This window comes from Myxocyprinus asiaticus, chromosome 14 (assembly GCF_019703515.2).
Source record: "Myxocyprinus asiaticus isolate MX2 ecotype Aquarium Trade chromosome 14, UBuf_Myxa_2, whole genome shotgun sequence".
Taxonomy (NCBI): domain Eukaryota; kingdom Metazoa; phylum Chordata; class Actinopteri; order Cypriniformes; family Catostomidae; genus Myxocyprinus; species Myxocyprinus asiaticus.
The window spans coordinates 11,674,607-11,690,216 of NC_059357.1; the positions used below are offsets into that span (position 1 = coordinate 11,674,607).

General features: G+C 37.5%; 1 protein-coding gene across 2 annotated transcripts in view; it reads right to left on the reverse strand.

Moving 5' to 3' along the window:
* The window catches only part of LOC127451584 (corticotropin-releasing factor receptor 1), a 245,812-nt gene extending 230,515 nt beyond the window's left edge, over window positions 1–15,297 (reverse strand). For both annotated transcript variants that reach the window (XM_051716370.1, XM_051716369.1), the window contains exons 1-2: window positions 15,172–15,297; window positions 13,864–14,001 (exon numbers count right to left, since the gene is read on the reverse strand). In XM_051716370.1, coding sequence (XP_051572330.1) covers window positions 13,864–14,001; window positions 15,172–15,225 — 192 coding nt within the window. In that variant the 5' untranslated portion in view covers window positions 15,226–15,297. The remainder of the gene's footprint in view (window positions 1–13,863; window positions 14,002–15,171) is intronic.
* Between the last annotated feature and the right edge of the window lie 313 nt (window positions 15,298–15,610).

Below are 15,610 nucleotides of genomic sequence, written 5' to 3' on the forward strand. Positions count from 1 at the left end.
CAGACGTGGCTGTGACATGGCATGAAGCAGGCTGAGGTTTGGCTGTGACATGGTATGGAGCAGGCTGAGGTTTTGCTGTGACATGGCATGGAGCAGGCTGAGACATTGCTGTGACATGGCATGGAGCAGGCTGAGACGTTGCTGTGACATGGCATGGAGCAGGCTGAGGTTTGGCTGTGACATGGTATGGAACAGGCTGAGGTTTGGCTGTGACATGGTATGGAGCAGACTCAGACGTGGCTGTGACATGGCATGGTGCAGGATGAGGTTTGACTGTGACATGGTATGGAGCAGGCTGAGGCATTGCTGTTACATGGCATGGAACAGGCTGAGGTTTTGCTGTGACATGGAATGGAGCAGGCAGAGATGTTGCTGAGACATGGCATGGAGCAGGCTGAGACATCGCTGTGACATGGCATGGAGCAGGCTGAGGTGGGGCTGTAACATGGCATGGAGCAGGCTGAGGTTTGACTGTGACATGGAATGGTGCAGGCTGAGGCGTGGCTGTGACGTGGCATGGAGCAGGCTGAGGTGTGGCTGTGACATGGCATGGAGTAGGCTGAGGTGTGGCTGTGACATGGCATGGAGCAGGCTGAGGTTTGACTGTGACATGTCATGGAGCAGGCTCAGACGTGGCTGTGACATGGCATGGTGCAGGCTGAGGTTTGACTGTGACATGGTTTGGAGCAGGCTGAGGTGTGGCTGTGACATGGCATGGAGCAGGCTGAGGTTTGACTGTGACATGGTATGGAGCAGGCTGAGGCATTGCTGTGACATGGCATGGAGCCAGTGTGGGCGGCAACGGCGGAAAATAAATGGCTTAATTGAACGAAGAATGCTGTTATATCCATGGTGCGGTGAATTGTTCTAGCTGAGGCCAGGTGTGCCGCTGGGTTTGATGCCACACATTGTTCAAGGCGAGAAATAAGGATACTGTGGTCTACAGTATCAAATGCAGTGCTTAGATCTAAAAGCAGAAGTATCACCGAATCCCCAGAATCAACAGATAACAGGATATAATTTAAAACTTTAAAAAGAGCAGACTCAGTACTGTGATGTTTCCTGAACCCAGACTAGAATGTTGTAAAAAAGTACTATTTCTCTCTTAAAAACGTAACAACTTAAGGTAAATTGGAAATTGGTCTAAAATTAGATAGGACTGTTGAGTCAAAATTTGGCTTTTTAAGCAGGGGTTCAACAGTAGCATGTTTAAGGTATTCCGGGGAAATCCCTGTAAGCAGACACTTATTTAATTGCTAAGATACTTGGCCCAACGACATCAAATACCTGAGTAAGAAAACGGGTGGGGATGATGTCATACGGAGACATAGAAGGTTTTAACTGCTTAATTATTTCTTCAAGTGAGTTAAAAGAAATTGACTCAAATTCATTAAAAAATGATATACAAGAGGGAGGATCAGATGGATCATAATTTGAGGGTAAAATATGCTGTCTAATATCAACTATGTTATCCATGAAAAACCTAAGAAACTTTCACATACTGTCTTGATGCATCTAAGTGAACAATAACAGGTGGATTAATAACAGAATTTATAGTAGCAAAAAGAGTCCTAGGTCTATAATGATTTTTTACTATAATGTTCGAGAAATACTTAGACTTAGCAGCTTTCACTGCTTTCTGATATCTGTTTAATGAGTCACGTAACATTTCAAAAGACACTTGTAACTTGTCTTTTTTCCACTTCCATTCATCTCTTTGACAAGCCCACCTTAGTGCCTGTGTGGTGTTATTTAACCAAGGCTCAGTCTTCGGTTTTTGTTGTTTTAATCTCAAATGAGCTACAGTCAAAGATGCCAGTACAAATAGAGTTAAACATCGTAAGATGTTCTTCTGCATTTAAATTATTGGAAGGGCATTAGAGGGCATAAAGTTGACAAGCCTCTTTCAATAATACAGAAAACTCATCACTAGATGTAGAACTGAACATGCGAGACCAGTGTACCTTCCTATTTTTTTTTTTTTTTAGATTTGATTTAAAATAGAACAGGTAAACATAACAGGCTTATGATCGGAAAAACTTAAATCACAGATTTCAAGATCAGAAATAGAAAATCCATGCAACAGAACAAGGTCTAGTATGTGACCCTGTTTATGAGTGGTCCTTTCACCATTTGGACAAAATCAAAAAAATCAATAAGACTATTAAACTCCTTTGCCAAGGAATTTGAGTGATAGCAAACATGAATATTAAAGTCCCCATCGTATTTAAGAACAATTTCTCCTAAAAAATGTATAACATTTTTGTTAGGCTTAGGCGGAAGATACACCACTACGATCGTTAGTGCTTGATCCTTATCCAACTGAAACAATAGTTCCCTATCTGTCACTCACTCGATGTTGTGTCGATGTAGTGACACTAGGGGTCACTCTTGGGAGCCCAAGGCACCTCTGGTCTTTGATAAAAGGCCAGTGAAAATTGGTGAGTGGTATTTGCATGCCACTCCCCCGGACATACGGGTATAAAAGGAGCTGGTATGCAACCACTCATTCAGATTTTCTCTTCTGAAAAAGTGTGTATTTTGCACCTTAGTTTCAATAAACTGACTTTTTGGACTGCGGAGGAAGTTTTGAGTTATAAAAGTAGTATGTTTTCACAGTTTTTTAAAAGATCAAGGAAATTCTGGATTTCTCACATATGTTATAACCCCTTTAAAATAAAACTTGTCATTGAAGAAAAAAGAAAAAAAAATGTGATACCAAAAATAAAATCTTTAATTTTAAAGCTCATTTTTATACTTTTACCCACAGAGTTAATGCTCTCTTCTGTGTACTGTACTCCTGATCTTGAGGCTGTGCTGCTTGGCTCTACTTTGAGCTGCCAGGTTGTTAATTGTGAAAAATAGAGATGACAGGGGCTGCAGTTAGCATAAAGAGTCAATATCTTTTATGCCAGCGCTCCTCACAAGCATAGCTGGGTAATTAATGAAAGATGCTTGGATGCAGTGCCCCTCTGCCTGCCTGTAATATTCTCTAATATTCCCATGAGAGAGAGAGAGAGAGAGAGAGAGAGAGAGAGAGTAAGTGTTTTCTAGTGCCCCAACATAATGCGTGTATTGGTGTGTGTGTGTGTGTGTGTGTGTGTATGTGTGTGTGTGTGTGTGTGCATGTGAATATTGCCGTTACTAACACGTAAGCATTTTTTAAACACAGCAAACATGCACATACATATAAACACACTGCTCAAGTATGCTTGGAAGAGAGGATGTGGAAATATACTACTGTATATTCCATTGTACATCCATTTGTTTGTCATTTATTTTTAGTTTATTATTTAAGGCTATGGATTCTGAAGGGCTCTCCACTTTAAATGTTCATGTATGAAAAAATTTTAGTTTCCTAAACTGTTCATAATTTGTCAAATGTATTCCAGTACACATTACAAAATACATGCTTCAAAATGTAATTTGAAACGTATTCGGTTAGATTACTCACTGTTAGTAACATAATCTAAATACTTTGGATTACTTTTTCAGCACTGGCAGATTTTTTTCATTTGTTTTTGATGTGAAAAACGTGAAAACAATCTGCCAGTACAGTAAAACAAAATACACTTATATAAAACCACATGCTCTGAAAAATTCTAAATATCTTATGCAGTGTAGCTTCTCAAGTACATTTGTTTTAAGGCTTTTCTTTTTTCTTTTTCTTTTTCTTTTTTTTAACAGAAAAAAAATAAAAATCTTATTAAGAGTAATATTTTTGCAGTACATCTTTTCACTAATATCAAAGGTCTTACTATAGGAAAAAAAAGATCAAATGTGGATTTTCTTGATTGAATTCATTATAAAATATAATCGTGTAACAGGTGCATCTAATGGCTAGAAATACCATTTTACCTTGACTTAATGCTAAATATTCAAATGGCAGTTTAATAAGGAACTATTTCTGATGCTACAAACTTTCTTCAAAACCCCATACAATGTTCACAACAACATCTTCTGATTGTTTGTGGATTCTTTTCATAGAATGAGGCAGAAAATCAATTATTTTATATCACATGATTTATATTCACAGTCAGAGCAGTATTAATCTGGCACAAAAATAATATGATCTCAATTAGGATGAAAACTTTAAACAGTAACACAGATGTATCAGCTGCCCATATTTATCGGCCAATTACTGATCAAATTACAACCATCGGCATATCAGTTATAAGCATGAAAATGCTGATTATAAAAACTGGTGGTGATTTATAATTCATTAGTAATACACTTTGTAAAAACTGTGAATTTAAATGCACAATCCGGAAATAATAATAGCCACAATGTGTAGAAGAGTTGTCACTCCTAAGAACATGTAATATTTTTTAATTTTTTATTATTATTATTATTTCTCGTTATGTTAATGCAGAAACAAATGTCATAAATGGATATGACAGTTGTGAAAGTGGCACTTACCTATAGGCTACATGATGAGGGAAACCATTCTAAATGCTTTGAAACTAGCAGACTTTGACGTCTTAGACATCGTTATGATATCCATTAATGCTTCATGATCGACTGAATTAAGATTGAAATCGCAATATGGCCTTGCGCGATAACAAAACCTTAAAAGGCTGTGTTTCTGCATTCAACACTTCAGTCAGCAGTGTGTGAGCAAGCGGTGCCCTCTAGCAGTCTGGATGACATTATCCATTGTACCACTATAATACAGAATTTAAAAGGGTGTTTTGTTCCTTTGGTTTTAACTTTTTATTTTCCATGATGTGGTTGACATTTCCATGGAATTGTCCAACATATGCATAGTATGTATTTGTAATGTTCTATCATATACAGCAAATACATGCAAAATCTGAGTTCTGTTGTTTTGAACTGCTAAACATGAGTGCATTTTTTTTTTTTTTTAGAAGTAAAAAAATAACCTTTTTTTCATATCAATCATCATGTTATCATATTTCATTTTTTTTTTTTTTTTTTTTTTCATTGTGTGGTTCTCCTAAAAAGTTGGGCCTATCATGTGTTCAACAGATCCAATCCATGTTCAATGGAAATTATTTATTATTAGAACAGTGAAAAAGCATAATTCCAGAGTAGCCAAATATCGGAATCGGCATCAGCCTATGGTTTTTTGTTAAAATCGTTATGAGCCAAAAATGTTCATATTGGTTCATCCTACTAAAATCCCAGATTTATATAAATAATTTAAAGGTCAAACACATAATAAATAATAAAAAATGGCAGACAAATAACAGTATTTATATAAATATTTTCTCTTAATAAAAGATTGTTTGTCAGAATGAACTGATTTACTAAAATAATTCAAACTTCCCAGTGTTACATATAAAAGAAAATACATTCTAGGAGATAATGTTTGCCTTGGCTTGCTCGGTTGGAAAGATGCGCACACAATACAAAAACATACAATACATACAAAAGACATCAATGTAGCGTTTCCCATGCTACACACCTACTTGTTCGAAAACTAGCTTGTTCCTGGAATACCTACACTACTTTGAAACCAGCTGACCTACTGCTATGCTACTGAAAAAGTCCAGTCAGTAGTGTCACTATTTTTAGTCAGTAAATTTCACTGCAGATTTGTTCTCATGGCTTAGAATGTCATTGGTGCTTTTAATGTTACCAGAATTCCTGCATTATAAACACTGGTCCATATTTGTACAGTACAGTATATTTGTGTCAGTGTGTCAGTGTCAACCAGGCAAAGGGGATGTGGTGAATATGCACCCTCACTTAGCATAAAAGCTACTTTAAAAGGTAGTGTAAAGCCTATATCATTGTACACCACTCCCTTTGTTCAAAATGCAGAGACAAAAGAGATAAGAGTCCAGAACACACCTATCTATTAGAGGACCATACGGACTGCTAGATACTTACACCACATTGACTTTTTCTGCTGCCATTCGGTGCGAAAAATAAATCTTATCTCATCTTTTTTTCTCACTCTAATGATCTATTCACTATATTATAAATCAATACTTACTTTTATTCATGTAATTTTCTGTTTTGCACCGTTCTTTTTTTGTCCGCAACTCAGCCGATTGCCAAAAAGAGTTGTAAACTTTAAAATTGAAAACTGAATGAGAGGAAATTATTGAACGGGAATGTGTAATTCAATGAAATCTTAGCAAATACTTTTTATAAACAGTATATTGGACTTTTGTTTTAGGATAAAATCTTGGATTTGACAGTTAAACAGATCATGCTTATATCTTTTAAACAAAAAGTATATTCCCAGAATCTGAAGAACAAAAGCATTTGCATGTCTAATCTGCTGAAAGAACACTATATTTACTTAAAAAAAAATTCAAATCACTGACAGAAACCGAAACATTTTTGCATTCCAACAACATCACTCAAGAAGGGTGTAGACCAGTGAACAAGCTGTATTTATGCGTAAAGTGTGGTTCTAGCACTCATACAGTTCATTATGTTTGAATAGATACTGAAACTTGGTAATCTGGTCATCAGCAGCAGTACCCTTGCAGAGGTAGGTTCCGACAATGAGCACGTTTACATGCACACACATATGCTTATTACTCCCAAAAATAAGCGTATTTAAAAAATCTGACAAAGCAGGAAAACTTTTACATGAGATTTTAAATAGTCACGTTATTCTCTGTTTTGACGTCAAACCGTGAAGAGAAATGCGCTCAACACGTGTACACATTGGATAAGCCGGTGAGAACACCAGTAAAGGTGTTTACAAGCCACGCGAAATCAGCATAAAGGGCAAAAATCTACCGTGTCTACCAGTTTATTCTTATGCTGTTTATGACCATACACCGATAAAGGAATGCCATTTATTGCATTTAAATAACCACATGGTTGTCGGCTTAATAAGCATAATTGGTGTTAGAACATGTATGTACAGGTGCATCTCAATAAATTAGAATGTCGTGGAAAAGTTCATTTATTTCAGTAATTCAACTCAAATTGTGAAACTCGTGTATTAAATAAATTCAATGCACACAGACTGAAGTAGTTTAAGTCTTTGGTTCTTTTAATTGTGATGATTTTGGCTCACATTTAACAAAAACCCACCAATTCACTATCTCAAAAAATTAGAATACATCATAAGACCAATAAAAAAAACATTTTTAGTGAATTGTTGGCCTTCTGGAAAGTATGTTCATTTACTGTATATGTACTCAATACTTGGTAGGGGCTCCTTTTGCTTTAATTACTGCCTCAGTTCGGCGTGGCATGGAGGTGATCAGTTTGTGGCACTGCTGAGGTGGTATGGAAGCCCAGGTTTCTTTGACAGTGGCCTTCAGCTCATCTGCATTTTTTGGTCTCTTGTTTCTCATTTTCCTCTTGACAATACCCCATAGATTCTCTGTGGGGTTCAGGTCTGGTGAGTTTGCTGGCCAGTCAAGCACACCAACACCATGGTCATTTAACCAACTTTTGGTGCTTTTGGCAGTGTGGGCAGGTGCCAAATCCTGCTGGAAAATGAAATCAGCATCTTTAAAAAGCTGGTCAGCAGAAGGAAGCATGAAGTGCTCCAAAATTTCTTGGTAAACGGGTGCAGTGACTTTGGTTTTCAAAAAACACAATGGACCAACACCAGCAGATGACATTGCACCCCAAATCATCACAGACTGTGGAAACTTAACACTGGACTTCAAGCAACTTGGGCTATGAGCTTCTCCACCCTTCCTCCAGACTCTAGGACCTTGGTTTCCAAATGAAATACAAAACTTGCTCTCATCTGAAAAGAGGACTTTGGACCACTGGGCAACAGTCCAGTTCTTCTTCTCCTTAGCCCAGGTAAGACGCCTCTGACGTTGTCTGTGGTTCAGGGGTGGCTTGACAAGAGGAATACGACAACTGTAGCCAAATTCCTTGACATGTCTGTGTGTGGTGGCTCTTGATGCCTTGACCCCAGCCTCAGTCCATTCCTTGTGAAGTTTACCCAAATTCTTGAATCGATTTTGCTTGACAATCATAAGGCTGCGGTTCTCTCGGTTGATTGTGCATCTTTTTCTTCCACACTTTTTCCTTCCACTCAAATTTCTGTTAACATGCTTGGATACAGCACTCTGTGAACAGCCAGCTTCTTTGGCAATGAATGTTTGTGGCTTACCCTCCTTGTGAAGGGTGTCGATGATTGTCTTCTGGACAACTGTCAGATCAGCAGTCTTCCCCATGATTGTGTAGCCTAGTGAACCAAACTGAGAGACCATTTTGAAGGCTCAGGAAACCTTTGCAGGTGTTTTGAGTTGATTATCTGATTGGCATGTCACCATATTCTAATTTTTTGAGATAGTGAATTGGTGGGTTTTTGTTAAATGTGAGCCAAAATCATCACAATTAAAAGATCCAAAGACTTAAACTACTTCAGTCTGTGTGCATTGAATTTATTTAATACACGAGTTTCACAATTTGAGTTGAATTACTGAAATAAATGAACTTTTCCACGACATTCTAATTTATTGAGATGCACCTGTAAATGCACTTAGTTTCAGTTCCTACCAGTCGTCAGAGGATTCATAAAGATTTCCACATGAAACTTCTGTAATATCAAAACTGAAGTTTTGTTGCTTTTTGTCCATATCTATTAGCTTTAAGGTCATCTATATGCTAGTGTCCTTCTAAACATTGACAAAATCTGTTTTCAGAAGATTTAAAATCTGCAGTCTCTCTCTTTTGGCTAAAAAGACTCAGGAACATCCATGACGTCACACAGAGGTTGAGATGCCTTGTCCAATCAAATGTTTTCTAGAATGAGAACGCACCCTCCACCCAGTGTTAGATTTAGTGTTCTTCAGATTTGATGAGTTCTGCAGGTTTTTGTTCATCCATTGTTTTTCAAGACTTTGTTTTCCTGTTCCCTCATCAAAAGCTCATATCTCCCCCAGACCCCTTCATCGAAGTATGTTTACTCTCGTGTTTTGTCTTACAATCGTGTATTCCTGCATTTGCAGTAAGAAGTCTTGGCACTCTTGACACACATTCTTACACTCTAACTCTCCCTAATGTCAGCGATCCCCACTTCAGCCAGACCAACTATGCTCCATCGCTAAACTATTTAAGTCAGTTTAAAGAACAAAATGCATTTTGTGCGAACCACACAGCTTTTGTAATAGCTTCAAAAGCTTCCATAATTACCTTATTAGCTAAAGCACGGTATTAATTTAAGTGATTTATGATAACCCTAAATATGCTTTTAAAATTGACTATGACAATCTGGGGGTGATAAATGAAAGTCTTTAACTGAGGCAGATACACCACCTCTCAATCTGCTAACTCTTTTGCTGTGAAAGAAGCTAGAATTAAATCATCCCTTTCGTAATGTTAAATTGTAAATGATAGGCTGTTGGAGACATTATACAAACAGTGGGCTGTTCTGCTAATAAGTCAATGACAAAGTATTCCAATGCTGTTTACATCCATGTAAGTTATGTGAACATTTGCATCTAATATCAGTTTTCATAACATTAATTTCACACTTGCCCTGAATCTCTCCCATGACACAGAGAGCAGACAACCAAAAAAGTTTTAAATAACCAAAACAATCAAAGACTGTCCAGTTCTGATTGACAGAGGAGCACAAGTTCACCCCTTCATGCATATAAAAAAACATCCCTAGATGGCAATAAGCTGGAAGGCTACAGATCCTGCAATTCTCAGCATCTAGCTCATTTTCAGAGTGTAAGTCTAGAATTGCAGAGGGGATTTGAGAAGAGACATTCAGAAAAGCAATGGCTTAACATTATTATTATGAGCAACATTTCCAGAAGATGTGGCAGAGGAGCAATCATTAAAAGAGCACTCAAAAGAGGTATTTCACTGCTACAAATACCTACCAGGGCTTTAGCACTGAATAAGCCGCCATTTACATTGGCACACACAAAAACAAACAAAAAAAGATTGCCTGAATTGGCTGTGAGAAAAGCAACGTGGCCCAATGTGAAAGTCCAATTGCAGGTTCTTAAAAGGTTGTCTGTAATGATCGACCAGGTTTTTTTTTTAAAATATGGCTTTTTTAATGACCGATCCCTGCATTGAGTGAGTAACATTCTCTCTCAATCACCATGCGCTACATGGACGGATTTAACCATTGCGCACCTTCTCTGTGTTTACATCAGCGTCTCCCGCTGAACGTGTTTTCAGGCACGCCTTCCCGAGAACATTGACGGGGGAGAATATGGTGGAGGAGCTTGGGGAACTTTTAACCACTTGGGGTAAAAGGCCCATACTCTTGGGTAAAAGGCCCCCAGGGGGGGTTTAGTGATATCGTGTAGATATCAAGGCAATAGTTATAATGCAAAATATGTCAACTATTGCAAATAATTTTGTAAAAGCAAGATGCTTTTTTGAGTAACTAATTAAGATATTGCTTAACCAAATAACTACTTAAAAAGAGGGTGCATAACTTCCTGTAAATTTCAAACACATTTGGCATTTCATATCATCTCAAGTATTCTATAAACAAATTAATATCCATTGTGATTGGATCAATCAATGTGAGCCCACTTTGAACATTTTTCAGAACAAATATATCCCCCCTAAAAAAAGTGTTTTATAGGGACCTTTAGCCCTTTAACAGGGTTTATTTTTTGTTTATGTATTTGTTTTACCCCAAATTTTCATTTTTGGACAGTTATTAAAAACGTTTGATTTAATGACCTTGAACAAAACTGAAAATGAAAGTATTTTGTCTCAAAATAAATGTGATAATTATGGGAATTTTCATTAGCTACATACATTTGCAAAACATTTTAAAAACATTAAATATTAGAGGAGAAAAAAAATTGCTCTGGGAATTCTCTTCTGTGTTTATACTCTTCTTGGTTGATTAGTCACGCAAAGACTCTGTGTAGCAGAATTGACCTCTGGGATATGCCAATAAATAATGGGGTGTACCTGCCATTGCTGAATACATTTGGAAGAGCATGAAACCCCTAAACCTCAACTGTACCCCAAAAGGCAATTTCAAGAGATTTGTCTTTGAATGAGATTGTTGGGCAGTGTCTGATGTGTGGGAAAGAAATTGTGGCTGCCCCTGTTCTGCAAACTCAACTCTGCTATTCTCTTTTTCAAAAGACAGCAACCATGTCTTGGTTAAAAAAAAAAAAAAAGACTATTTCTGCTTCAAGATAGAGGGAAGGTGTACAACTCAACTAAATATAATGAGATTTGTACACCATTCAATATATAATATTAATATTGGAGTGACTATTTGCACTAGGTGTAAATAGCACCAACCACACAGCACGGCTCTTTGCACTCAAACAGTCTGGTGTAAACACAGAAATTGAAGAAAAACTGCACACCCAAGGGTCGCTGCAATGATGTAGTGTGTAAAGACAGTGTGGATGTGCTTTATTTTATGTGGACGACCCAGGTTCAATTCCCCCTTTTGTCCCACTTTTTCCAGTCCTATTTCCACTCTTAATATTTCCTTTAATACTACTTATAATAATGTGATTTGGTCACAGTGACAGTCAGGGAGTTGAGAGAAATGTTTGAATCATGGTAATGTTTAAAACCAATGTACATTTTGGTGAGGTAAGTTTTGGGTTAGGCTTAGGGGTAGGGTTGGTGTAGGGTGTCTGTGGGACAAACTGCAGTGATCTATCACTATTTGCACTTAGTTCAAATAGCCTCTGCCTATTAATATTGCGAGAGAGAAACCAAATAGTTCACCTCCCAGCTAGAGTGTATAAAGGCAGCAGATAAATAAGCCATGGACATGACAAACAAGACAGAAAATAGCTGATGCGTTTTCCCTAAAAAGACTGTGGCTCGTCTCCTTCTGACATGTTAATTCTAAAGGTTTGGTAAGAAACTGACAAGCTCCCTGCTTACAAGCATCTAAAATGTTGTTCATGCGATTTTTTTAAACATTTAGCTCAAAGTCTTTGGGTCTGCAGAGAGCACAGAACCCCTACACACATTCCACCTTTGTAATGAGCTAATTAGGGCTGTATGCTTATTAAACTGCACTGAATTGAATTGAATTTGACAAAAAGCTTTCTGTGGTTAACCAGGTCAAATTATTGGCAAAGAGGAATCGTACGGACAGTTGAAATCATTATTTTCTTCTAGAGTGAAATCACTTACAAAAGATTGCAATTAATATGAATGACACTCTTGTTTCTTGCAGGAATTCTGATCTAAACACACAAAACGTTTTGAAAAGGATGCTTGATGAGCTTAAATTAAAAGTACTAAGGTGTAAATCAAGGGCAGAAATATGACTTGTATAAAGCCGGCGGCATTGTGAAGGAAATATGCTATCAAAAGGGCAGGAGGGTGGGGAAAGAAATTACAACAGCAATGTAATTTGATGGCTTAAAAGGGAAGGATAACGTCTATTACACATTCATAAGGCCTTCAGCCTTTCTTTAGAGCTTGAAAGTTTTGGACATATTGACGTATGGACATAAACACATCATACATCTATCAAAAGAAAGTCATACTGTATGAGTTTGGAATAAGGGTGAGTAAATGAGGAGAGAACTGTCATTTTTGAGTGAAATATTCCTTTAAGCTGGGATAGGAGAAAATATTTTTTTCTACATCGAAAAAATTACACACATCACCTTTAAATGTCAGGAATGAAATGTGGTGTCACATCATTTGAATAACCTTTATGATCTTCTATCTTTCCGTCTTAGATCACAGTATTCTTTGCTAGTGCTTGTAACCTTTTCGGCCACATGGGGCATTTCAAAACCTTGTCAAAACCTACACAAAAATAAGTTACTCCACAAACCGATAATCACAGTACCACGTATTCATTCAGTAAATAATTATCTATCCAGTTACAGTGAAAAGTCACTACAATAATTTTCAGAGCAAAATAATCCACAGCTCTAGCTGTCTAACGTGCTGAATCATGAAATATGTGTGTTCATACTGTAGTTGTAAACTTGCATGTTGTGACACACATTACTTCATCATCGTGCCAAACTAGGCTGCTGTCCAGGGCGAAGATTGACAAACTTGCTCAATGCCAAATAAAACCTCTTTTATTATTTACCTCTATGTGATGCCATTTCGTATTATTTATAATCAAATTGCTTTTGATGCAGTGCCAAGCTTCTATAATCAGCTAAAATTCACATTCTTTAAAAATGTCTTTAGGCTCATCTGGGGACTGGCAGGGGATTGGGTCCTGTCCCTGCCTGTATTTACCGTCTACAAAATTCAATAGCACACCCACACGCTACTGAGTCACATTGGCAATGATCTCCCCAGTCCAAGGATAGTCGTTAATTACCTCCACAGTTTCCATCTTAATCTCAGTGTCAAATCACGCCATGCCCCTCATTAACTGCTATTCTAATTATAGGATTTTAACCAAAAAGTTTTCTAAAAAAAAAAAAAAATTAATCATTTGATACAATACACTTATTATGTACATACATGTTGTTGCATTGCAAATACATTTAAAGTACTTGCATTTAATTTCATTTGCAGTTACTTTTAACAGGTTACTAGGTTAACCCTAACCCAACCCTTACCCCAAAATATTACTCTAACCTAAACTCTAACTCTAACTCTAATCCTATAGGATTAGGGGTTATAACCCTAACCCTACCCTTACTCCTAAACCTACCATACCTCAACCTTAGTAACAGCAAATGTGGGAATTTTGCAGAACAACATGTAGTTACACAGTAAATACATAGTCTTGTATGTATTAAATGTTAGTACATAGTAGTTAAGGCCACCTAATATAAAGTGTGACCAAAATAAAATTATATATAGAGATAAGATTTAATGCATATATTATTTTTATTTTTTATTTTTTTTATTTATTTATTTTTTTTTTTTTTTTTTTTTTGTCTGAGATAGTAGAATAGCTAGGCTATTGGCTGATTGAATTAAATGTAGTTAAGCTAGAGCACAATACGCTTTTAGTCGTACCTGTGGATGAAGGATGCGACTCATTGCCCCAATGTTTGTTTGCTTTTTTGCCCTGTAGAATCCCTCAAACAGCACAGCACAGCACTCCTTTGCTCCAGATGCAGCTGTCCGGATGATCCGCTCCGGGGTGACAGACCTCTGTTTTGAAAAAACAATAGATTTGCACCCCAAGGTTTGGTCAGTATAGCATTTACAACTGAAATTAAACTGGTGTCACGGTGAATTCCTCGCGCGTTTGAAGCGCTGCTTCATTTTTTACTCAGTTGTAGATAAGTCCTTGATATAAGCTAGCCTATATATCCAATATATATATATATATACATATATCCTTTTTATTTTGAGATTCGGCTGCACACTTAATCCGTCTGGGAAATATTCTGTCTGGTTTGAGTTATATTAGGTCCTCGGAGGTAGGTAAAATAAAAAAAAATAAAAAAGATGTGATTGTTCAGTCTCTGTTGCCCAAAAGACAGGATACCCGTCACGCGTAACACTCAGTTGGTGGCCCCTGATAGATATGAGAAGCATTTCGACATGTTCTCCCGCGGCTGGAACCGAACTTTTCCGAGTGTAGCTACTACATTGCGTCTGACCAGAATTCGCTCCTTCTCGCTTCCAAATGTATTCGTTGCTTGTCAACACGGCGGTTCCGCTTTACGTTCCTGTGTGACCCTCTCTTTACGTCCCAACTGCGTTCATATGAAGCGCTACATGACAGCGAGGAGGCGTCACTAGGCGCTGACAAAAGGAATAGCCGTTCAGAATACGCGCGCGTGTGGATAAATGTTGTCCTATGTTGCCGAGAAAATTAAGAAGTCTGCGGGAGCGCAGTGTAAACTAACCGGTGCAGTTCCCAGGCGGGTTATGCATCTTAATTCTATCTAACCGGTTCATTCTTTCGCGCGCACTCACTCGCGCGCTAGACAGCCGCCTCAAAGCTGAGCTGTTGTCATTTAATGATGAGTTTTACAATTCAAAGCATGTCAAAAACTGTCCATGGCAACTTCGCTCTTTTCCAGTCCCCTCAGAAAACCGATTATTGCCCTTAATATAGGCTACAAACTTGCTTTTCAAGCAGGGATGCTTTAAATTTAGATCTAAATAATAAAACGCGCAAGTGGGTTTAATACGATTTATTTCGAAGTGCTTTGTATTCACACGGAAATTATCACTGGCCGCTGCGCCAACATAATTAATAATAATAATAATAATAATAATAATAATAATAATAATAATAATAATAATAATAATAATAATAAAAACATGGCATCACAGATGAATCCTACCGCGTACGAGTAGCATTAATACCTCATTATCTGCGCCTTGTAAACGGTGCTCGTATAAGGTGAAACGTTTCGTCATGCAAAAACTGATTATGCCATATGTTTAATATGTAGTTTATGCATTTGTCCCCTTTGTTAAGTTGCTAGGCTGTCTCTCATTCATATTATGAAAATTATGAAACCCCTTGTCCTTACAGAAGAGTAATGGGATGCACAGATGTTTTTTTTTTGTTTGTTTTTTTTGTCTCAAAATTGTGCGAGGGTCATCCCAAACGCGCTTTCAACGGAGGCTGCCTGCGCGTCTCTGCCACTGCACGTGCTACGCAATTCGTTCATTAACGCTTGACGCAGTGGCACCGCGCAATATTTGTCAGATGGCATGGGCGTCTTAGCAGATTGTCATGCCAAGTTTTTGAAGAACCAAAACTGCTTCAAAACAAACGAAAAAGTAAATAGGCCTAAAT